At 37.9% G+C, this 25,231-nt stretch overlaps 1 protein-coding gene across 2 annotated transcripts in view; it reads left to right on the forward strand.

The window, feature by feature from the left end:
• The window catches only part of LOC101867866 (solute carrier family 12 member 7), a 56,108-nt gene that overhangs the window by 29,752 nt on the left and 1,125 nt on the right, over window positions 1-25,231 (forward strand). The window contains exons 12-24 of one of the 2 annotated variants that reach the window (XM_031047978.2): window positions 625-799; window positions 3,043-3,161; window positions 4,340-4,438; window positions 6,284-6,403; window positions 8,495-8,599; window positions 10,707-10,875; window positions 13,354-13,549; window positions 13,870-14,039; window positions 14,154-14,285; window positions 15,925-16,032; window positions 18,492-18,608; window positions 20,785-20,966; window positions 24,785-24,918. In XM_031047978.2, the coding sequence (XP_030903838.1) occupies window positions 625-799; window positions 3,043-3,161; window positions 4,340-4,438; window positions 6,284-6,403; window positions 8,495-8,599; window positions 10,707-10,875; window positions 13,354-13,549; window positions 13,870-14,039; window positions 14,154-14,285; window positions 15,925-16,032; window positions 18,492-18,608; window positions 20,785-20,966; window positions 24,785-24,918 (1,826 nt within the window). The remainder of the gene's footprint in view (window positions 1-624; window positions 800-3,042; window positions 3,162-4,339; window positions 4,439-6,283; window positions 6,404-8,494; window positions 8,600-10,706; window positions 10,876-13,353; window positions 13,550-13,869; window positions 14,040-14,153; window positions 14,286-15,924; window positions 16,033-18,491; window positions 18,609-20,784; window positions 20,967-24,784; window positions 24,919-25,231) is intronic. The other variant, XM_031047979.2, reaches the window with a different exon arrangement.

A 25,231-nucleotide genomic window follows, 5' to 3' on the forward strand; every position in this document is an offset into this window, starting at 1 on the left:
TGTCTTTCATCCTTTCTAGTGGTTCCTACCCTGGGTTTAATAAAAAACACAGGCAATAGAATGTGAATTCTATAGAACTTGGTTAAGAATTTGTGTGCAGCTTGCTTTATGTATTCATTTAAAAACTGCATCAGGTAGCATGACAGTCAGAAGGCATGTGCATAATTTGAGATGGTGGTATCATAGTTTCTCTATGTTCATACATCAATGTCACATGCCTCTAAAAGGAAAGGTTAATACTTTGTTTTGCAAATCTTCTGCTTATGCCCTAGGGTATATCTGATCTGTAGATCAGACTTCTGCAGTCTAGTTCCTAGCAGTCACAAGGATCTAAAGGATGCATATGTAAATACTTCTGCTGGTGGTGTTAATTCTGTAGTCTGCCAAGACACCTGATAATTTTGCTGCATGTCTGCCTGGAGGCATCGATTATGTTTTCTTTAAACCAGCAGAATAAAGAGAATTTGTTTGGTTGAGAAAGTTTATAGTGCATAATATGACATGTTGTTTATTGATGAAAAGTGCTGTTGTCCAAAAAAGATTGAGATGTGCATGCTGATGCCATACTAGAAGTTGTTTTAATGCTTACTGATGCTTTTTCTTCTTTCTTCCACCCCTTTCAAGGTTTGGAGAAGCAGTTAATGGAAATCTAGTGGTGGGTACACTGGCCTGGCCTTCTCCATGGGTCATTGTCATTGGTTCATTCTTTTCAACCTGTGGTGCTGGTCTCCAGAGTCTCACCGGTGCACCCCGGCTGTTACAGGCCATTGCAAGAGATGGCATTGTGCCCTTTATCCAAGTGAGATTATGGTTTTTTTTCTTCAAATACAGCTTATATTATGGCAAATGAGGCATTACTTCTGTTATTCCTGTAGAACTGTGAGGAAAAAGTTTAGAGCTTAGTTCTAATTGTGAACAAATAGAGTGAGCTATTGTAGGATGAAGTTTGAATGGGGATATTTCTGTGCAATTACATTTAATTATTTTTGTTCTTATACATGAAATTTAATGGCTCAAAACTGAGAACACAAGTATTCTGTAGTGATAATATATAATATAATATAATATAAGATATGAACTAAAAGGCAACTATCAAACTGAACTTCTTGACTTCAGGCTGTATTTACAATTTGTGAACAGAGTTGATTTAATCTCATTATGGAACTGCATGATAACTTCTTGTATCATGGAGATTCAGTTTTAGTTTTTATTCATTTTTGTAAGCTGAATGAAGTCAACAACAATGTGACTATGGAAGTGTGTCCCATGGCTCTGAACATTCAGATTGTTCCAGCATCGCTGTGTGTGTTTTAACAATGAATAAATTGGATTTGTCTCAAAGGAAGTTCAGGGAGCTGGCAAACAGAAGAAAAGAGAACCCTTGCTCAAAGATATTTAACACAATTGCTGGGCAGCATCTGCAAAAACTAGGCAACTAGACTTAAAATAAATGAAATTCCAAAAGATAATGTCTAGAGGGCGAAGCTGTGATTTCTGTTGATGGAGCTTGGAGCTTGAAAGCTTACTTCAAATTGCCAGAATAGCCAACGGTTGCACAGTACAATGATAATCTGCCAAGAACAGGTTCAAGTATTAAAAATGGGCTTATATCTGAATAACTCTGATTTGGTTTTGGGTTTTTTAAGACAAAGTCAGGGGACAGTTGTCAAATTTAACCCAGAGAAAGAAATTGCAGATAGTGCAGAAAGTGGCTAGGGCTGAATTTAGAAGAATAGACTGTTCTGTGTGGAGAGAGTCCTGAAGATGACTTGAAGCACTTGTTTGGTTTATATCATTATTCTGATACCTACATTATGTGACCAAACTTATGTTTGAGGATCACCTACTTTACCCACACTTGCCTCAGGTGTCTTGATCAGAAGTGTGCTTGAGGTCACTGTCTCACATCTGAGGTCCATGTAGTATGTTACATTAAAAATGAGCTATTATACTTGGTGACTAACTTAAGACTCTGTTCAGGAATATCTGTAATCTGTCTTCAGTGAGGGCTAGGTATAGAATAGGAGCAGCTTGATTTGGTTCCTGAGCTTGGGGGTAGCCTACAACAAGTCAACATATTAATGTCCTGAAACCAGGACAGTTGGGTTGTATGGAGAGAGACAAAGGATGAATTGTGTTTTTGTCTGAAGTAACTTGGTACTTGGTGAGAGGTTTTGATGTATGATTCCATCTTACCAGAGTCAGATTTGAAAGGAGTGAAGAATAGGAAGGAAAAACTTAATGTGGTTTGGGAAGCAAAGGAAAGGGAACCCAGGAGAAGCAGGATGTTGCAAGACTTGAAAAGTGCTTGCAGTTTTGGAGTGATACAGCTGCTGCATGAATTAAGGAATGAATGGAAGGAGATTAATATAGGGGTCAAAAATGGCCTTTTAGTGTAAGGGAAGGGAGACTATATGATAGGAATCTAAGGAAAGAAGACAGAATGCAGAATGACTGAGGCAAAGAACATATATGTTTGGAAAGGATGCCAGTATGGAAAATGGGAGTGAAGATAATAAATACAGCAGGAACTTGAGGTGAGGCAGTTTGCCACCTATTACCAGTATAGCTGGATAGAATTCTCCCCAGTGGAAATTGCCCACCTGCAAAATGATGTTTGGTAGGCTCTGTGCAGGATCATAGGCTTAAATAAATCCTCTTTCAAGATCAGTATTTGTGTTTGTAAGTACTGAGTTGATGCCTCTTCTGTATGCTACAGTAAATACTGCCCTCAACTATATTAGATGTTTGTAGACTAAGCATGAGTCTCTGATGCACATTGGTTTTAAGTCACTTAAGTTTATTTCAACAGCAACTGCAGTAGTATTTTAATGTTAGTCATTGCTTATTTAAGTAGAAATTTTCATATGGAAATGTATGGGTTTTCACTTTTGTTTGTGACTTTCTTATGGTACAGATTGCTTCATTTTTAACCAATGACATTTTGGTTGCAGTTAGGGTTAGTTTGCAATCTGCACCATATTTCATAACTGCATAATGAACAGCTTTCCCTAATCTTACTGTTTATTTGAATTGAACTAGGTATTTGGTCATGGAAAAGCAAATGGAGAACCGACTTGGGCTCTGCTCCTCACTGCTGGTATTTGTGAAATAGGAATTTTGATAGCCTCATTGGACAGTGTAGCACCAATTCTTTCAATGTAAGTATGTGTGGTGTTTTGTCTTCTTAAGTTAAATAGTACTTTGTTTTTAAATACATACCAGTTTTTTTGTTTGAAATAATACATGTTAGACTTTGTTTTCTAACAAGTTATATTCCTGTTTGATCCTCAAGGAAATATAAAACAACAAAATGGCTGGAACTAATTTCTCAGACACAAAAACCTTGTTCCATGACAGAGTTCTTGAATGCTAGTAAAAATAAATCAACTTTTAAAAAACTGTATTCTAAAATAAAAAGTCCTGTTACTGTAGTTCAAGTGCATCTGATAGACACAGACAAAGCAATTTAATGTTTTTGGGTAGGAAATGAACTTTGTTTTACTGACTTAGCCTTGGAAGTTTATCCCATGTGTCATGGGTTGACCCTTGTGGGCTGCTCAGCCACACACATCTGCTTGCCTGAGCCCCAGTGTGATGGGGGAGAGAATCAGAAGGGTGAAAGTGAGAAAACTCATGGGTTGAGATAAAGACAGCTTAATAGGTAAGGAAGAAGCTTCAGGCACAAGCAAAGCAAAAGGAGGAATTCAGTTCACAATCAATAGTGTTGTGTGTTGCCATGACAAGGAAGGTGGTCACCATGTGTAACTGTTACTTTGGAAAGCAAACAGCATGAACTCCGAAGGTGTCCCACTTCCTCCTTTCCCTGAGCTCTTACTGCTGAGCACAAGGTCATACAGTATTGAATATCCCTTTGGTTAGTTGGAGCCAGCTGTGTCCCTTCCCCTAGACTGCTTGCTGGCAGGGTGGCAAGAAAAACAGAGAAGGCCTTGCTGCTGTGTAATCATTGCTCAGCAACAGCTGCAACATCCCTGTGTTATCAGCACTGTTTTGGTTATAAATCCAGAAGGTAGCATGGTATGAGCTACTGTGAAGATAATAAACTATCCCAGCCAGAACCTGTACACTGTGATTGTCAGTTGTTTGCTGTGTGTTCTCCAGAGTCTTTGTTTGAGGCTCTGTGTTATGCTAGTACCATATTTTGAGGCTTAGTATTAACTTAATCTACGTGTTGTCTTCTATTTGCCACTGAAAACACAGTGTACAAGTTCCTACTCTTTTTTTGGTTTGTGTTCAGCCATTTACTGCCAATCTGTCTATTTAATTTCCTATTGGAAAATGCTTTTTGTTCCCTGCTTTTTTATTCTTGTCTCAACAGGTTTTTCCTCATGTGCTATATGTTTGTAAATCTGGCTTGTGCAGTTCAGACGCTTTTACGCACTCCCAACTGGAGACCTCGTTTCAAGTATTACCACTGGTAGGGAATATCCCTTCATTTGGAAGAGTTAAAACTAATTCTGCAGCCTGAAATTGTTGATTTTCCTTCAGTAATAAAGCAAAGCCTCCTTTCTAACTTCATGAGATTCATGCACTGAAAACACTTTAACAGCAACATTGTTTTTCATGTGGGTTTTTAGCTTAAATTCAAATTAACAGTAAATAAGTGATAGGAGGAGTGTTTTGAAACAGGAATAGGGCTAGAAAAATAGCTGTGATCATGAAATATGTGGCTAATTGTAGAGGTTTTGGGAAGGGGCTGCAGGATGACATTTAATATTGCTTATAAGCCAAGAGATCTTATGTATATGTGAAAATGAAGATGAAAAAGCATATAGTCTGTCTTTAATATTGAGGAAGGTTGATACAATGAAATGTCATGGGTTTGCCCTGAAAAAATCCTTTCGAATATAGTAGTTTGGCATCAAAATCTCCAGATATATCATGCCTGTTTCCCAGTCTATCACTGCAGACACCTGGTAGCAGTTGCGACATCAAGAAGAAAAATGGAGGATTGTTGTCTTTTGGATTTTTTGAGGGGCTTGAATTTTGTATGTTTTAGGGGGTTGTTTTATTTGGCTTTTATGTGTTAGTTCCAACTCTCCTGAATAATCTGGTTGCGGCAGAAGTACAGTAAATGGTGCAGAGTAGCTTAAAAGCTAATGCAGGTGGATACAATGGAGGATGGCAACAGGTACAGGGTGGACCATGGTGAGGCAGGAAAAAGAAAAGGGTTGTGAGATGTCAGCAGCACAGTTTGTAACCTTTTGGAATAATCCTTTTTGATATTCTTCCCAAAGAAATCAGTGAGCCAGCTGATTGCTGGGTGACTGCAGCATCACTTCCAGCCAAAGCCTGGTGTTGGGATGCTTGACCAGGATTGGGAAGGGGCCTTATATTTTTGAATGAGAGTGTTAGGTTGGCTAAGTCAAAGCATGAAAGAGCAGCTGTTGTTCTTTTAGATGCTGATGTCTTCAGAACAGGTAGAAAGCATTTCTTAGGTTTAAACCTGGATGCATTTTGCTTTAATACTTGCATGGTATTAAAGAAGCAAACCAAAGGTACTAAACAAAAGATGGGTCTGTTGACACTCTGTCACGACAGTGAAAGCTAGTGGAAATCAGGTGAAATTGAGTCTGTGGTGTCATATGTGACTAAAAGCATTCACAAAACAATCCATTTCTGAGTTTATTTACATCTATCTTGAATAATAATGTGGGCAAACCAGGCATGTAGACTTTAATCTGGAGACGCCTCTATAATTCTTTCAGCTTACAGTTCCTCTTTATAGCCTTAGAAAGATTATTTTCTGTATTGTCATCTACTGTCCAATGTTCTTGCCTAAGAGACAGACCATAACAGAAGTGGAGAATATAATTAATGAGTCAAATTTAGTTTAAACTAATCAACTATTTTTTGCTGGCACTAACATCATGTTGTTTAGTATTGCTTGAGTACTTTTTTTAGCTTAAATTCAAATTAACTTTAAATAAGTGATAGGAGTATGTTTTGAAACAGACCTTGTTTGGAGATACCAATAGAATTTCAGATGTGACAAATGTAGTAACACTATTGTTATATCTAGTTCAATTGTATTAATTATGCTACAAAAGGTTCAGAATGTTTGGGGGTTTTTAAAATATATGTAAACTAAAATGGGGATAATGTATTTGTGTTTACATTGTAGCTATGAGATGGCCTCTGAAGAAGAAAGGCCATTTAGTTATGTAAGGCCTGTAGTTATGGAAGTTAACTTAAGTAAGGAATTGACTGTGGAACATTTGCATGCCTCTTTAAAAAAATGGAAAAAAATGGTTTCTTTTAGGACTCTCTCATTCCTGGGGATGAGTTTATGTCTTGCCTTGATGTTCATTTGCTCTTGGTACTATGCTTTGATTGCCATGCTAATCGCAGGATGTATATACAAATACATAGAATATAGAGGGTAAGACCATATATCTTATTTATTCTATATTTAATATCTTTAACATTCAGCAGAAAGCGCTTTTGTATAAAGTAGATACAACTGAAGTAATAGAATTAAGAGTATTCCTTGAAACAAGGTGAGATCCTGTCTCTATGAAGGGCTGTAAGTTTTCAGGTTCTCATTTCTGTGGAAGTTCTGTTCCAAACTTCTTGACAGTCAGAAATAATGAAAATAAGAACTAATTAATCTGGGGAAATGTCATTTGAGCAGAGATTATGGTGTAATGTTTTAATGTGCAGGAACATCACCTTTTAATATCAAATAGTAACATACAGAACTGCTACCTTCTTATTAATTGGTGCTAAAGCCCAGAAATGCTCCTCTTTTGTGTGGACTTCAGCCCACTTTTTAGGTTGAATCATACTGAGCCATACAGAGCACCCACCAAAAATTAACAATTTTCTGAAGGCTTAGATTGTCCGTAAATCAGAACATACTTTGCATTATATGCCTTTGGCAAGGGACACTTACAGAGCTACACCTGTAAGAAACACTGTGTGAGTAGGAGACTGAAAGAACGTGCTGAGTTCATAAAGAAAGAAAACCCAACCAAAAAAACCCCAACCAGCCAACATATCCAAACCCTGGGAGTGATTATGATCAGTAATGTGTGTGCTTTCCCTTTCTAAGGATAGACACCCAATGCTGAAAGATTCTAGTCAAGAAAAATGGTGAGGTATTGGAGCAGGAAATTGAAGTGAGGCCACTTTTGGTGTGCGATTAAGGGCAGGTCTTAAGTGGATCAGTGGGTATAAACTGCTCCAGCATGTGCATTCTCCATCCTTTAATAGCTCCATTTCCAGATTAGATGCTTTCCTGCATTGTGACAGCTCCATTTAGTGGGTCAGTCATAAGGAAATTAATTTGCCTATTGTAACCAGGAAGTTGGATCAGAGGGTAGCAGTTCTGCTTGTGTGTGTCTATATGGGCATGCACATATATCAATGTCATATGTATGTGTATACAGATTTGTATACAGACTCTATAAGTGTTGTACACAGGCAGCACATCTACCCTGGGAAAGAGATTCTTTTTTTGGAGAAACTTACCTTCTTTTCTCCCTGCCTTTGCAAATGCAGGGGCTGATTTGACAGTGGGGAGAGAGAAAACTTGCCCTGATATGTTCTAAGAACTACTGCCTGGGAAAACCTGGGCTTTGATTTGGATTTTTAGATAACTAAGTAAAAGAAACTGAGGTGACTGTGCTGTCTGTCAGGCTATTTTAATTGCCACATTGTTTTTAATAGCTTTTGAATTCAGTTTGGCTTATTTCGCCCAATTTTGAAAGAGGGCTAGAGGTAACAAAGTTCAGGGTGAATTCATGAATGGAAACAAGAGGGAAGGCAAGGCAGGTGGACCCCTTGCATAGTAGAATCCTCAGAAAGGAAAATTGTGTTAGCCTAACAGTTCTTTCTTATTTGGTCTCTACATGACATCTAGCACAGCTTTGTTTTGGGAGAAAGAGGAGTGGAAAATGTAGGGAGATTGCAAGTGATCAGGAGTGCAGATGAAGCCTTAGGCTCATCCTGGGGGACAACCTGGGAAGAAAAGGATGTGGAGAAAGCTGTATTGGTGGTGTTAGGGAAAGATACAACACACTAAACCATACAAAACCAAGATTCACTTATTCATTCTGCTGCTCTAAAACAGTTCCTTTGAAGTAAGGGACTTGGGGTTGGTTTAGATGACCTTTGAAGGTCCCTTCCTACCCAGACTATTCTATGATTCTATGTAGCCATCACTTAATTCATTCTAGTGCATAAAAGCAACTTAAGTAACCTTGTGATTACAAAAAATGTTTTGAAATATGAATAAAATAAACCATAATCAGTATTAGTAACAATAAGTAGTTCTCTTGAAGGGACCTGAGACTACTTTATCTTGCTTAGTCTTCATTCTTGACTTAAATCTGCAAGATGAGGGATTTTGTCATGTATTCATGCACAAAAGTGTTACTTTTTCATGCTCATTATCCCTAACATGAGAAAATGTACTTAATCTGTATAAATAAATGGGACCCTGTTAATTGAATCTCTTTGCACCCCAAAGAGCGGAAAAAGAATGGGGTGATGGAATCCGAGGACTGTCTCTGAATGCAGCTCGCTATGCTTTGCTTCGTGTTGAAGATGGTCCTCCTCACACCAAGAACTGGAGGTAAGCCCTATGCCTTCCACAGTCACGTAAGTCTCAAAATAAGGAAAGGTATTGGGAATGTTGTTGTTAAAGCTAATGCCAAAGTGAAATTCATCATCAAAATAATGTTTAAACTTGGGCATGGAAATTATGTCAGTGCAATAGTATTACTGTTTACTACAATAATAATTAACTTTGCTGGGAATATGGGCAAACTAAGGTGAACTTAAATCCACCTGGTGTTAACATAGCTTTTGAAAGTGCAGAAGAACTTTGATTATTTATAGCTTTTTCAGATTCAGAGCAACAGTTACCATTGAGTCCCACTGTCTCTGTAGGAGAAACACTGCAATTCCTTAAGTGTTTGGGTAGTTTTATTTCCTTTTTATTCTATGAATTTTCCCTCTGAAATACATTGTATAAATGTACAAAGGACCCATTATTTGTTTAAATTATTTTTGTGTGGCAATCTCTTTCTACATCTCTTTATTTAATAGCAATGCTTTCTTGATTTCTTAGATATCATTTAAACAAAATCTCATGTTTGCTGTCCATTTGTATGTAATGGGGTCAAATGTCCACTACTGTTCTTGCAAGATACTCTTTTTAGTTGTTAATGTATCCATTTTCTCAAAGCCAACACAAAAAATTCCTTGGCATTTAGGAACAAAAAGACATTTGCACATTGTCACCTCTGGTGAATAGAGCACAAGTCAGGAGAACCTGATCAGTTTAACACACCAAAAAGAAATTGTCCCTAAAAGTGGTGCTTTAATCATTGTCACTGCTATGTGATAGCATCCCTGAGTGCATACACATGCAATGTTCTGTTGCCCTTCAGTGTAACAGCATTATTTACCATTTGTTGTGGGATTCCTGATTGTACAGAGTTACTGTGGAATACATGAATCACTGCTTTTATGTGAGTTTGAACTGGACCTCCTTGTTATGTCTTAAACTGTGCTGGTTCTGAGGCAGGACAGGAAAATAATAAAATGTTTGGAAAAAGTAAGCAGATTGGATAATGATTGAAGGGAACAGAATTCATCCTCATCAGGTACACAGTTAGTACTGAACTTGGGGTGCTATCAGTACAGGTATGACTGTCCTTTTGGAATGACCTATGCAGGTTAAAGACTAGATCAACAAGAACATCATGAATATCCAGGAGAACAAGTGCCAAGTCTAGTATCTGAAACAGGCTTGTCCAATGCAGTGGTACAAGGCTGGGAACCTGCTCTGGTGAAAAGGACCTGTGGTTCCCAGTAGGTAATCCAGCAGTGTGCCTTGGTAGTGATGTGCTGGACTGCATCTACAGGAGCATACCTAGTATACTGGAAAGTAAATATATTGGTAAATAATATTTGCTCAGCACTCACTGGAATGCATCTAGAATATTTAATGCAGTTCTTGGCACCCTAATATAAGAAAGACATCAATAGGCTGGTGTGGTTCAGCAGAGGACCCCTGAGATGGTGGGCTTGGGGCACAGGGGCATATTCCTTGTGGGGAGAGGCTGAGGGATCTATGCTTACTCAGCTTGGAGAAGGCTCAAGGAGGGGCCTGAAAGCTGGTATCACTAAGTAATAAACATCCATTACCAAGGAGAAGGTACTGAGAAGATGGGTTCAGACTCCTTACAGCCATACATGGTGGGAGAAGGAGAAAACATAAAGTAGAAAAAGAAAAAAAGAATTAAAATTGACATGATGCTAATAGAGCAGTGAAGAGGTTACCCAGTGGTGATAACATCTCTTTCTCTGGAGGCTTTCAAAATGCAGCTGGATGGAGCTGTAAACAGTCTGGTGTGCATTCAGTGTTTAACCATGTTTAAGCAGCAGGTTGCACTAGAGGACCTTGTAAGGGTGATAATTTTGATTCAGTAATGTTCTTGGTTCTTTAAGGGAGCTCCTCAGAAGGCTGCTACAGTGGCTTATGCAGGTGTTCTGCACCTGATGAGTTGCTGATATTGCGAGTTATGAATTCTTTGCTCTATAGTTTAATGTTTTCTATTGAACTAAGCACTATATCTGCATTTCATTAATTGATAATTTTAATTTTCCAATCCTTTCTTGCTTTTCTGTATGTATTTGTGTATGATTAACTTAGTGTTTTTCTTTTTTGGCAGACCTCAACTTCTGGTCTTGTTAAACTTGGATAGTGAGCAGTTGGTGAAACATCCTAGATTGCTTTCTTTCACCTCTCAGCTGAAGGCTGGTAAAGGACTGACTATTGTGGGCTCTGTGCTTCAGGGAATCTACTTGGATAAGTGTGCAGAAACACAGAAAGCTGAAGAGGTATGTACAAGACACCTTACAGACACTTGGAACTTCCCTTAGTATTGAAATGTTTAATCTGGATAACTTGCATCTTAGAACAGACTTACAAAATACTGGATAAAGCAGCAAGTTTTACCCTCAGCACAGTCAATGATTATATACAAATAATAGGTTGGTGTGTGTAGCAAAAACCAAAGAAGTGATAGATTTTTAACAAATTATAAGGAAACTGATTTATTTAATAAAAAAAACCCACTTATCTGACAGATGCAGATGTCATAATCTCGTCCTCTGAATGTATACATTATATGATTTTCTACATTGTCCTAAAAATATATAGCAGAGCTAGGATTAGGAGCAGTCTTTACTGGAATCCTACTCTGTTGCTTATCATAAACAACATCCTCCTTGAAATCCTTTACTTTTTCTCCTTTTTTTTTTTATTTCCCATTTATTCCATATCTCCAGAGAAGGTAGAATGAGGTAGGGAAAAATAGGAAGTTCTCATATGCTTTAAGGTGCCCTCTAACTGTGCTTAAAACACACTGAATCTGAATGTTTCTTTCTGTTCTTTCTCCCCTGGTAATGTCTCTGTATTTGACTGGACTGCCCAATTGGAAATAGAAACCCAGTTCTTATGGGAAGCCCTTAAAAATACCTCAGTTTTAAATAGTCCCCTTAAGGAAAAACGGAAGTTAATAGACTGAGCTTCTGAAAACCTGTTGTTCATTCAACTTGGTCATTCAGTGCAAAGCAAGTCTACCTTTGTGTTTAGTCTTAAACGACCTATGTACTACATTGTTTAATCCAGTATCAGGTGAATTCAGTATGAATAATCATATTTGCTTACCTGTGCAAACTCTCTTGACTTTATAGTGGGAAAGCATTTTTAGAAAATACCATGTTTCGTGTATTATATTCAATACTGTTGAAAATCCCATTGCCTTTAGAAAACCAGGATAAAGCCTGCTCCAGAAGTAGGCTTTGATTGCCCATATATCTTCCAAAAACGGTGAATATTTTCAGTCTTGTTGAAAAGAATATCAGTTGAAATGCCTACTGTTTTGATCCATGTCATCTTCAAAGCTGTGTAAAAATGCCTGTGATTTATTCAAATAGATGAGTATTTGAAATGGACTTAACAAAGCTAACTGCCCTCTTTCCTCCCAGCTTTCTGTTGGGTTTTATTTCCTCCCTTTTGGTATTCAGACTAGTCCCAAGTGGCTTTTCAAACAACTAAGTAGGAAGACACCACTATCACATGAAAGGCTCCAAGAGAGCAATTAGCATGGAAACAGTCTAGCAATGTTACACTGTGAAAGCAATTGTTATTAAGCTATTGTTATCAACATGAATGATAAGAAAACAAGACTGAGCGTACAGTGAGGCCAGTGAAAATCTTTAAACAGAAAGTGTTTACCCATGGGGAGCTGAAGTGTTAACCTGTAGCTGGCTTAACTTGATGTCAGCTACATGGTTGAGAGAGGGTACAGCAACGAATTTAAGACACACCTAATCCCCAGGCTCTCTAGGAAGTCAGACCTTGGTGTTAAGATCAAGGAAATTGCTGCTTTTGAAACAGAAATGAAGATGAATTGTGAAAGTTTGGTTTTGGAAAATTTCAGCTAGAGAAGGTTTCTACAAGAGCTGTAGGAAATCAAGATTCTTTTTCATTCACACCTTTTGGTTTTGTTTTAAAAAGGAAAAAAAAGCATCTTTTAAATGAGCAAAATGCGCCTATTTAAACTGATATGTGCTCACAGGTACTGTTTGCACAGGCCTGTTAGCTTTGCTGCCAAATTCTCTGAAGACTTCTTTTTCTTCTTTTAAAGCTGTGCCATGAAAACAGTAAATTCCAAAGCTGATGTTCCCTACTCAACCTTGATACCATTTTGAATGCTACTTTTAAATTACTTCTGTGTCCCTATGTTTGTCTGTGTTTAAATGAAAGAGTCTCATACTGAAATTAAAGGAGTGTGGGAGATTTAATCTGGTCAGTTTATCATGTCATTATTCAGACAGTGATTCCAACTGTCTCCTTCACATCTACCGTGTTAGCAGCCACTAAAGAACTGGCCTCTTACTGTCTAAGTGTTTTAAGGAGCTTTGGCAGCCTCTTCTTCTAAAGCCCTTGGCATCACATTTTTCCTAACCCTTCCAATTCCAAAAGGAGACACTTGCTATTCCATACCTGAGGTCAGTCAGCAGTTTTGACTTTACCTGAAGCAGTGTTATTTCTCTTTGTCAAAGTATTTTTATTCATATCTTGTTTGAGAAATATAAGGCTAAATAATTAAAGTAATGAAAACCCTGTGTGTGGTGGTTTGGGTTTTACTTGTCACAGAATCACGTTCACTCTCTTGGAATCAGCAGTTTCTTGATGTTGGTTGTACATTGCAGCTAATGATGTGTTCTTACTTAGTGCTGTTACTCCTTATGGTGTTTATTACCAGTGTTGCTGACTGTATTTCCCCACGTGTAATCTTCCTTTGGCAGAATGTTAAAGCCTTAATGGGAGTAGAAAAGACTAAAGGCTTTTGCCAGATTGTGGTGTCTCCTAATTACAGAGATGGAATATCCTATTTGATCCAGTCAGCTGGACTAGGAGGGATGAAGCACAACACTGTCCTGATGGCATGGCCACAGTCATGGAAGCAGACAGAAAATCGTTTCTCATGGAAAAATTTTGTTGGTATGTGTTTATTGATTTTCTGCTATGTGTTTGTACTACAACTGTGTAACTAATCTATTTGCTGTGTGGAGATGTGATGCACAACATCCAGTACTGAATATTTCCCCACATCTGATATCATGGGGTGTTGCTTTTCTCAACCCTCAGTCTCTTCAACCCTCACTTCTCTTCTTGTTCTCCTAAGCATGTTAGTCACTAAACCCAGGGTGTTCCTGTTCCAGCAGAATCTGGGAGAATTTAAGCTTCTGTATTTAAAACAAAGCAAGAGCTGTGAATGAAAACCAGAAGTTCTCAATCAGATGTCTTGTTTTCCCTTGCAGATACTGTCCGTGAAACAACAGCAGCTCAGCAAGCGCTGCTGGTGGCAAAAAACATTGACCTATTCCCAACAAATCAAGAACGTTTTCCTGAAGGGAACATAGATGTGTGGTGGATTGTTCATGACGGTGGTATGCTGATGTTACTGCCTTTCCTCCTTCGGCAGCACAAGGCAAGGACAACAGAAAATAGCTGTTGTTTCATTTTCTAGCAATGAATGATATAATCTTGATAGTTGAGTATGGTGATAGCAATCACACATTGTTGTAAACTATCTTTTTGATAGGTTTGGAGGAAATGTAAAATGCGTATCTTCACTGTCGCACAAATGGATGATAATAGCATCCAAATGAAGAAGGATCTTCAGATGTTCTTGTATCATCTTAGACTGAATGCTGAAGTGGAAGTTGTTGAAATGGTATGTTACTGCCTATCTTTGTTTAGGTGCAGTGGAGACTAAACTTGTGAATCCTGTGATACATTGAAAATGGATTTAGCATTTTTGAAACTAAAGAGATGTTAGCCCAAATACGAAAGGGAAAGATTGCAGTCTCACTAAGAACAATGTGTTTTAAAGCCAATATTACCTTACCGTATCACAATGTTAGTGTAAGTTTAAATGTTTTTGTTGAGTTGAGCCATTTTGATGTGTTAATGCCCATTTTATTTCTCAGATAGTTCATCCAGTAGGAAAAAAACCTTGTTTTTTTAGCATAGAAGGCTGAATGTGCTTAAAGTAATAAGCCATGGCTTCCAGCGTGAGAGAGGATGAACACCCTCTTTCCAACTACTGTATGAATATCTCTCTGGAATAAGGAATCCCAAAGCCCACATGAGCATATGTCTGTCGTTTTCAGCATTGCCAGCCTCAGCTCACACCAAACAGCAAGACAATAATGTAGCTAGAAATCCACAGATCAAATAGTGACAGTATTGATTTTATAACAGTTTTTCCTTTATAAATGTTGGCCATAAACTGCTAAAGAGAAAGGCGTAAAGCTGCAGTCTGCCTATGCACACGTTTCTTGGCAACAAAGGGAAAGCTTCATTTCCAGTATTCAAAGGTGATAATGTCCAAAGTAAGACAAAAAAATCCCTTTTAAAACTCATTCTGACATGGGATGGAGATGGGTTGACTGGTTCAAAACTTCTGTTACGACCAGTTCCTGGGATAAAAAAAACCCTATCAAGAAGGTTTATCCTGTCGCTCAGCCATAAAGCAAATTTTAAGAATAGTTAAAATTACTTATAGAAGAAAAGTTACTTAGGAAAAATGTGGACAGGATTTTGAGCAAGGATGTAAGGTAAATGCTTTCTTTATTTTACTTCTTGTTTTGCTTAGAATACTGAATATAAAAGACTAAAATGCTGTGTCATGTGCAAGTGAAAGATAGTGAGCAGAGTGCCCTAAAAAAGACTGAGCCTTGGGTGGATTTTGAGCAGAAGGACAGTATAGCAAGCACAGTTTATTCTTTTCTTATCAGGCTTGCATTTAGCCCTGAGAATCTTCCAAAAGATGAAACATGTTACAAGTTAGCAACAGTTCAGATGACTGCTATAGATTTTTACACTGTTTTTTAGCTTTGAGCTGATGTGAGAATATTATGCCAGACTTTCTTCATAAAAGCTTCTATTTGCACATTTCTCATTGGGGAAAGGTTGATGTGTTACCCTGGCTCTAGACAGTTTGTAAGGAAACAACTCTGCATATGCTCAGGAGGTAGCAATGCAGACCCAGTGAAAAGAAGCACTTTCAACCCTTCCTTATTTCTGCAGCCTAGTTGGAACAGAACAGTGTGAAGTCTGCCCTGAGTACCTCAAATTTAGCTGAAAAACATACTGATACTGGTATAGTTCACGGTACAAGATCACTGTTTGAAGAAGTTTCAAGAATGAGGACAGAAATGATTGGTCGATGGCATGCCTGGGATAACTCTGATGCTATAAATACATCCAGGGCTGAACGAATGCAGGACTGAATGTGGTACATTGAGTAAATGTTGTTCTTTTGAGCTGTACTTTTCTCCTGATGTTTCTAATGCCAATCTCTCCTGCAGTTTGAAAATGATATTTCTGCATTCACATATGAGAAAACATTGATGATGGAACAGCGATCACAGATGCTAAAACAGATGCAGCTGTCAAAGAACGAAAGGGAAAGAGAGGTAAGGGCTTGGCCTTGGCAAGATGTTCTGTGATAGATCTGAAAGTATTTCTTGGCCATGGCTTCTAATCAACTGCTTCTGCTGCTCCCCTGCCATTATTAGTCACTGGTGGTATTTTGCATGTTGTAGTCACAAGCTTCTTGCACCGATATACGTGTGAATATTTGAATATTTATATCTTTTAAAGCTCCTTTCCTTTCTTTTTTTTCCTTTTTTTCTTGTGCTTCTACCTTCTCATTTATCCTGTTTATTATGCCATTATCAACACTTTTTAATGATGTAAAAGGTATTGAATGCTTTGGCTTTCGTATCACTTAGTGACTTCCCTCCCATGCCAAATAAGAGATTTCTCCTGTGTTTAACTAGATTCATAAAATAACTAGATTTTTTTCTTGTGCATTTTTTTGTCTACTGCTAATTGTAATTTATTTTAGGTTTGTTTGCTTTTTTTGTTTTTTAATCTCTCCTTATTCTCTTTTTTCCATTTCACCACATTTTTTTAAGGTTCGTAAAGGTGCCTTGTGTTGCTACAACAATGTGCTGCTGTAAAACCTCTTTCTTCTCTTCTGCATCATGGTAGTTTTCTCTTGATCTCAGCCTGCCTCACATCTTTTAGTGAAACACAAGGTCTCCTATACTCCTTACTCAGTGTTCTTAAGGCTTTCCCCATTTCTTTATTGAACACTAGTATTTTACCAGTGGAGTTCGAGTGATTAGTCAATCTACAGTAGGCTTTAAAGGGTTTAACTTCCTCATGAATGCTTTACGAGTAGCCCAAGGACCTAAAGCTCTGTAGTCTAATGCATATAAATTGTAGTGGGGATGAGAATTTATTCTCAGCTCTGTAAGTTGACTGGGGTCTGCACTACTTCACTACTACTACTACTACTGGTTGTTTTATTACTCACTTTTATCTGAATGTAGCCATCATTAGTATAGCTTCAGCTTGTTCCTTCATATCAGGCAGGATAAAATATGTATGTACAAAATACCATTGAATTTCTTTCATGTTCTGAAGTAAAATCCTTTATAGTTCCAGGAACACCTAGTACTTATTTCCTGCCTTATCCAATAAAAGTTCTCTCCACGTGGTCTTTCTGATTGGATATATTAATCTGCCTCTTTCTTTTGTATGTCCATCAGAAAATGTTTAGTTATGTCTTCACCTCTACAGCTACAAGTTGAGTGTAGGCACTCAGTGTGCCAGACCTTTTCTTAATCTGGTCATCGTTTACATGAGTCAAGCCATCCCCTCTGGCTTTATGATGACCTCAAAAACATTTCTGTCATTAGTATCAATAGTTCAAATCAGCTTTGCTTTTGTTTTCATTATCTGTCTCCAGACAATCAAATATAACCCTGATAGTCCAACTGTGAATTGTGCTTGTAGTTTTGTTTCCTGTTAACACCTAGGTTAGTATTTTAACCTCACTTTTGTGCCTGTACCTCTTCAAACAAGGTTCAAACCTTTGCAAAGAGAAGAATCTGGTTTTGTACAGCATTCTTTTGCTGTTTCCCTCATAGTTATGCTCTTATACCTGAGGAATCACCCTCACTCTCCCCTTTTCCATCACTTTATTTGCTCCTGCCCCTGAGCTTTCCTGTGGAGCTGCGGCATGGGGGCTCATTGGATTTTTGTTTCCTTTTTTGAGAAACTTGGTTTAGGTGCTTCTATTCAAGTATAAATATAACACATGCAAAGTGCAAAACCTGAAGGCTTAGGTGCAACTGCCAAACATTTACTGGTTTTTTGACTTTGACAATAGCACTGCAAAGATGAACTGCCTCATTCACTTCCTTACTGCCCTTCCTGGTCACTGTTGCCTTCCTTCTCTGGCTTGTCCTGACTAGTTGGTCCAGGCAGTGATGCTGCTGGAACTGTGAGCAAGTGGCTTCCTCCCACCACTACTTAGTGCTGGGATATGCAGCACAATTGCTGTTGTGCATATGGCTGCTGCCAGGTAAGATTAGCAGAAATGCAGGTGTATGTAAGTGAGGAACACAATAATAGTTTGTGAATCACTGTTTGGTAAATAAATCAGTGTTCAGAGTTGGAAAGCAGCTTTCTCACCTGCTTACATGTTTTTTCATACTTCTGATTGTAACTGAATAAATCAATTAATCTGAATCATCACATACGTGCAGGGATGTGACCCTCACAAACATACGAATAGTTGAGGTTTCCATACAGACTAAAGGATTTCATTCACTTCCCATTTTTACAAATCTCTGTAAAGAGACTTCATAACTATCTGCTAAACATTTCAGAAAGTGATCCATAGTATGTATGAACAAATGGCATGTTTGTGAAAACAAACCAAGTTTAGAACAAGCTACGATACTAAATGTCATCTATTTAAATAAAGACAAATTTTATTTTGAATAATACCATCATTTACTCTTTTCTATAGACTGGGTTTTGGGGGGTTTTTTGGTCATTGGTAACCTTTTTGTCCCAGATTCAGAGCATCACTGATGAGTCTCGAGGCTCAGTCAGAAGAAAAAGCTACTCCAGTCCACAGTCCATTGGGCAAGATGCGGAGGCACTGCTGACTAATGATTGTCGAGAGGAGGAGGTAGCTGGGCATGTTACTGGCTAGATAGATTTTCCCATTGCAACACTTGAAGTGCCACTATTGCAAACTGAACTACAAATTAACAACTTGATCATTCATTGTTTTGGAAAAGTTCTTCATAAATTTAAGTTCTATTGTTCTTCTAAATTCATTATTTTACCCTATATATTGTTCTCTAGATTATGCTTTTGCAACATGGACTATGTCCTCTTTTTCTCACACTTACTTTCATACAACAAACACTTCTGGGAGTGCCTGTTTCTCTTAAGAGCCAGAAGCAAAAATATTTCTCTGCCTTCTATCTCTTAAAATTTTAACAGTGGTTGTTTGATTAATAAGTACATTTCATACTTCACAAAGCATTGCCTTCCTTTATAGTTCCTGGATTGAAGTACTTAAGCTTCTCCAAGACCTTTTAGATATTTATATATATATATGCTAGGGCTTTTTAAGGATATTTCCATATTATGGACAAGTCATTATTAACTCACAAATGTCATTACTGCTTTCTGCATAGTGAATTGGAAAAGAAATGGACTGATGTGATCAATGGTTTTAGTGTGCACTTGAAGTGTTGCTCTTATCTAAAGATGTGTTAGCCTAGTTTGTAGAAATGCTGTATGCCTTTCTGTTCCCCTTTCTTTGTGAAGAGTGAGAAGAACATGCTGTATTTCATGTAATTAATTTGGTATCAAAATAGCACTTACAAAAATGTGCCTTTGTTGTCCTTGCATTTTTATAAGCATGGGCTATAGCTCCAGAATTTCTCTTGGCCTCTCTGTCTATAAAAATGGCAAGCTGTCTTTCTTTGAAGCCTAGCTGTACTGGACTCATCTTGCAGTTACTAGTTTGACATTTTAGCTCATTGGATACTGCTGTATGGCATGTCAGATACCTGCATGCGTTTGTTAGCTTATTCATTCTCATAATAGAACTGTGTTTATAGTAATTTCTCGTTCATAGTCTTGACTCATGATCTAATTTTCCGGGGAGATATGTAGATCATCAAAAAAATAAAGATATATGTAAACCTCAGAATTTAACTTTAGGATTTGAGAATCCTTAGGGATAGGGAATGGGGAAATTGTTTAGGAGAAATACAGAAGCTCTTGGGTATTTAAGAAGAGCGGCAATTAGAGTTTGTGAACCAGTAGGGGAATCACTCTTCAGAGAGGGAAGGTAGTTTTGTCATCTGCTTTGATTTTAGTCATGCTTTTGATAGTGATCTGAATGAAACTGATTCTTCTAAAACATCACATATGGAGGGACATGACCATCACTAACATGTGGTTGAGGTTCCCAAATGAAACTGGAGCTTCAACTCAGGGTTTAACAAGTCTCTGAAGAGACTTCCTAACTGCTAAAGATCTCAAAAAACCCAAGCAAATGGGAAAACAACCACCCCCCAAAATAGAACACCCCAAAACATGAAACAGTCCTGCCCTTTATCAGTTCACTTATGTAAGAGTCTATGGTACTGTATTGGTGTTGCTTTTGATGGCAATAAAGAAGCCTATGGACAAAGGTAAGTAAGTAAATAATGTCTTCAAATATTTCTTCCTTCTTTCCTCAAGAGGAGTAAGGGGGATGCAAAATAGGGAACACAGAAGTTTGTGTGCATGCGGGAACAACAGTACTATGTTCTTAAAGCTGTGATTTGAGTTTCTGCTGCTGTAAGTGCTATCTCTTCAGAAGGCCCCTTCATGGTTACATTGATTGGCTTTTCTTCTGTAATATGCACTTGCATGCATAAATAATCCAATGGAAGGTAGCAAGCCTGCAATTTGGCCAGTTTAATGTTGTGTTACTGGGGTCATGCTGGTAGTTTAGCTAAAGTCGTGTGAAATGGAAAACATTTAGGATAGTAGCTGAGAAAATAAGTGTAAATGAACGAGCTTCAATGGCAAAACCCTCAGTGTTAATAAAGTACTCTTTGGCTTTATTAGCCTCACTTTAGTGCATTACAAAATAACATCTCAGCCCAAACGTAATCTTGCAGTTTCATTTCATGCTGAAGTCAAAGCAGTCTGATAGTTGTTCGCAAAGTGAGGTGCCTTTTTTCTGTATTGCCTTTTATTCCACTGCTATGAAATTACTTTTCAGCATGTTGATACTGTATAACCTACAAAAGCTCTTTGTGGCTGAATCTTGGGGTGATGGTTTGTTTTGTGGCCAGGCTCAGCTGATCCATGACAGAAACACTGCCTCGCACTCAGCTCCAGCAGTCAAAGAAAGCGTGGCTGCTGCTGCACCAGAAAAAGTGCACATGACCTGGACTAAAGAGAAGTTTGTAGCTGAAAAGCATAAAAACAAAGACTCAAATGCGTCTGGTTTTAAAGATATTTTCAACATGAAACCGTAAGTATACATGTGATGTCTGGAGTTTTCTGTTTGACTGAATGTGGGGGTTTTGGTGGTGGTTCTGGGTTTTGCTTGTTTAAGAGATTCTGGTTTATTTAAAGTGAGTATAAATATGGTCTTTCCATGCGCTACACTTATATGCCCTCTTCATGAAGCTAGCATGGAATTGGATGGAACAGCAATAACTGTAAGGAGCCGTTCACCAAAATGTGGTGAATGAAGCTTAAATGACAGGATTCAAGCTGTAAACTCAGCTTCTAGATTGTTCCAGAAAATATATATGTTAAAATATTTAATGACGGCTTTTGGTTCTCTCTCTTCCTGTGAGAGATAAATGGTAGATAATAATAATGATAAATTATTATCTACTACTAATAATAAATAGTAATAGTAGTAGTAACATAGTAGTAGTAGTAATAATAATAATGATGGTGATAATAATTTTAAACTGTGTATCATTTCCCTGTCTCAATTATTGTGTTGTACTGGGGTGTAGGGCTTACCAAAGAAGAGGATAGATTCTTTCAAGACATTTAGCTTATGTTTTGGGTTTTGAGTGGAGTTTTGGGGGGTTGGTGGTTGTTTCTGGTTAAAAGATGTTCAGTTCTCATCCTGTAAATGAAAGCAAGATAAAACTTGTGCTTATATGTATGTCTTTTTATGTTTCCTGTTGAAATATGCCTCAATGCCTTTTCCTTAAATGGAGGTCACTTAATAGATAACAGCTACTGCCTTTGTCAAGCCTAATGTAGCAGACACAAAACCAGTGACAGAAAGACATCAGCTTGATTGCAGCTTCATGCTGTGTTCAGGCACATACACCTATGCATTTTCTCTGACTTCTGGAAGAATGCAGTTATAAGTATGGCCTAGACTAGCAAATCTGTGGATGTCAATTGAAGTTGTAATATCTAAAGGAAACAGTTCTTAAATCTAGGATTTGCACACAGAAGATACACTTAGAATCAGCCGCTTAAAATCTTAAGTAGTTTTGTGGGTTTGCTCCGAGGTCTTTACAAACTGTGTACCTTCTGCAAATTCCAAACATCATCTTCTTGTCTTCCTTCTGCTCTAAAGCACTGTTTTTGTTCTGGGCTGCATTATACTTGAATTCTTGAGGGAATAGGAGGGGGGTGGTGGGTCAAAGTGTTAATATCTTGGAAATATTTACTATTATTTCTTTAGAATTGTGCAAGACACAGACTTCAGATGTTTTAAATTTACTATATGTGGTTGGGAGTGGGAATTACGTTTCAAACTTGGTGTGCCTGTACAACATGTTGGTCAATTAGATACATACCTGATGCCATAAATGTATTTTTTCCTGTTCATTTGCTTACCTTCCACGTAGAGAATGGGGAAATCTGTAAGTCAAAATTTCATTTCACTTAAGCAATATAGGCCGTGTTCCCTGGTTCTTTTGGTCCTGTACATTGTGTGTGTGTTTCCTAAACCATAATTTGCAGTATATGTATAGTTTTGTACCTTGTTTTATACACTGTGATAGAGAATTTATCACTGAAAGATATTCATCATGACCTGTTAATGTTTTCTTTGAAATATTACCCACTTTTTGTTCAAGGTAAGTCACAGAACATGTGTTTTGCTTCCTGTAAGAATGTTAAACTTGACAGTACTCCTCTGCACCACTATAATAATTAGTTTTCTAATTGACTACATTAAAAATTATGGTTTTCTTATTCTGGGAAAATGCTCCCCATTGTGAAATAACCACTGGGACAATAAGGATAAATCTGTTCCCAAAGGGAATTTTCATGTTTCATCACATGCCCGTTCTTGCCTCCCTCCTACTAACCCATGCATGTGTAGAAATAACTTGAGTTCAGATCAATACTGGGTATGAGAGCATACAGAAATGGGACACTACAGCTCTCTGTTCTTGGGTGGAACTGACTTGTGACTGCTCTGCTTCTTTTCAGAGCCCAATGTTATCTTTTTGTCTGTTTATTAAATTGAGCTTCTCATGAAAACTGAGCTTACTTTTGTGTCCCATGTGTGACTGCAGTTCTGCCACTACTTGAAGGATAAATTAAATTAGTCAGCCTTGGTTCATGTTGTACTTTTAGGCTCAGTTTGATCTTTTATTTTGGTGCTGAATTCTTGCCCACTCCATTGCAAATTTACACCCCTTATACTTCTGCATTTTGTCTTTAATTTAACAGTGTTTCTACTTTAATAGTTATACACCTCTTCAGCCTCACTCTTCATAGTTGTTCTCTGGTCTACTCAAGCTCCTGTTCTGCTTCTGAAAAGCTGAGCTTCAAGTACTCTTTTGTTCATAGCATGGTTTCAGTACAGTTGGTTTTCAGAACAGATGGCTGCTGGGCCAGGATGGACTGATAAACTCTGTTTTGGAAATGTCATCATTCTCCATCTTTCTCAGCACCCTGTGTTTGAGTGAACCTGCATCTGGCTGTTGTTCTCAACTCCACACTTACCTATAAAACCTGAGGGTAGCCTCATGTTGCTATAAGACTCTAGAACTAAGTGTAGCCCCCTGAAATGACCTCTTGTAGTGGCAGAACAGAGTTGGGCATTTCCTTTTGAAGTTTGGGCCTCTTAAATGTTCTTCTTTTGGGAAGAGAGCTTCATTAGTTTCTGGTTTTCGCTTGAGCTGATCCAGTGCTGGGGTTTGTGCTGTAATTTTGATTGCTGTTAGTGGAGTTCAAAAGATGCCAGGATTGATCAGGCACTTCAGAGGTCTTGTGTCCCTCTGCTTTTAGCCTGCCTGTTCTCTGCTATAGGACAGCATGTGAGCACAGCTGAGCAGGGTACAGTTGTGCTTTTAACTGAGAGACTACTAACTAGTGTGCCAAAAATATTGCATATTACAGAGTGATACTTGTCTTGCATGAACATATCAGTATCTCCATGTATGAGAAGGGCTGTCACCCTGTTTCCAAGGTTCCCTTTAGAGTGACACCTGTGAAAATCTACTTTTGGGCAGTGGATCTTCTGGATCCACTAAGGTAGAGTCTGGGTATTCTTGTACTGTAGCATATGACTCATTTCCAGCCTTAGCTAGATTTACAATAAATCAGGTGGCAGTTTCTCAGGAACTCTAAGGGAACTGTTCTTCTGTTCTGAAGAGTGACTAAATCATCCAAGGTTGATCCTAAAATATGGAAATCTCTCAAGTCCTCACAGTTTCTTCCTCTTGATGCAAATCTGTGATTATATTTGTGAGCACAAGAAACAACATAGTTAATATTGATAGTGTAAGGGGGGCAGCTCAGATTCAGTTCATTCCTTGCTGCCTTACTCAAGACATAAGAACTATTAATTCCATAAATTCTTTGCTGTTTCTGAATTGTCTTTATCAGGCTTATTGGAATCTGGTAATGTCTCCAAAGGAGCATGAGGGAAATCTTGTATCATACAACATACATATTGTAATCTTTCCACTGCATTCCTTTAATTCCTTTGTTTGGAATTTCCTGTACAAATCCAGTTACTTTTTATATATAGTTTAACAGACTGGACTAAACTTAATTTTGCTTCATTGTTGCAAAAGATCGCTGACAATGGGAAGAATTGTGCATTTTGGCAATGTGCTTCAAATTGCTTGAATTTCAGACTTAAATGTTCTTTTCAATGGAACCCAACCCAAAACCCCATCTTTTAAACCTTGTTATTGCATTTCCTATAATTTATTTTGAATGCATACAAATACTGGTGTCCATGAAAGCAGCATATTCTATGTGCATATAGATGGAACTTATAAATCCAAATACATAACATATAATTCAAATACATATTGTGGTAATACTTAAAGATGTTTGTTTGCACACTAGGAATCAGTCCAATGTGAGAAGAATGCACACCGCTGTGAAGCTCAATGGAGTAGTGCTTAATAAATCACAGTATGCTCAGCTAGTCCTCCTGAATATGCCTGGACCTCCCAAAAACAGAAAAGGAGATGAAAACTGTATCCTCTGCTACACTGCTTCCATATTTCTTGATACTTGGAATTTGAGTTTTATGACTGTGCCATTGTCTGTTTGTTAGGATAACCATTAGTAACCATGGTGAGCATAAGCTTGCCTTTAAGAAGACAACTTTTGATTCCACAGTTTTAAGTGTTGATGACTGGGGAGGTGGGGATTGAATCAATGTGAAGCGTTCCTAAATATTGAACTTAATTTAAACTCTCTCTTTTCATCTTTTGTGTAGGTGAGTAGGGCAGAACTTGAACTTTCACTCAAATTAAGCCTCATTTCCACCTGAGCGAGCAGGTGGAT

This window comes from Melopsittacus undulatus, chromosome 1 (genome assembly GCF_012275295.1).
Source record: "Melopsittacus undulatus isolate bMelUnd1 chromosome 1, bMelUnd1.mat.Z, whole genome shotgun sequence".
Taxonomy (NCBI): Eukaryota; Metazoa; Chordata; class Aves; order Psittaciformes; family Psittaculidae; genus Melopsittacus; species Melopsittacus undulatus.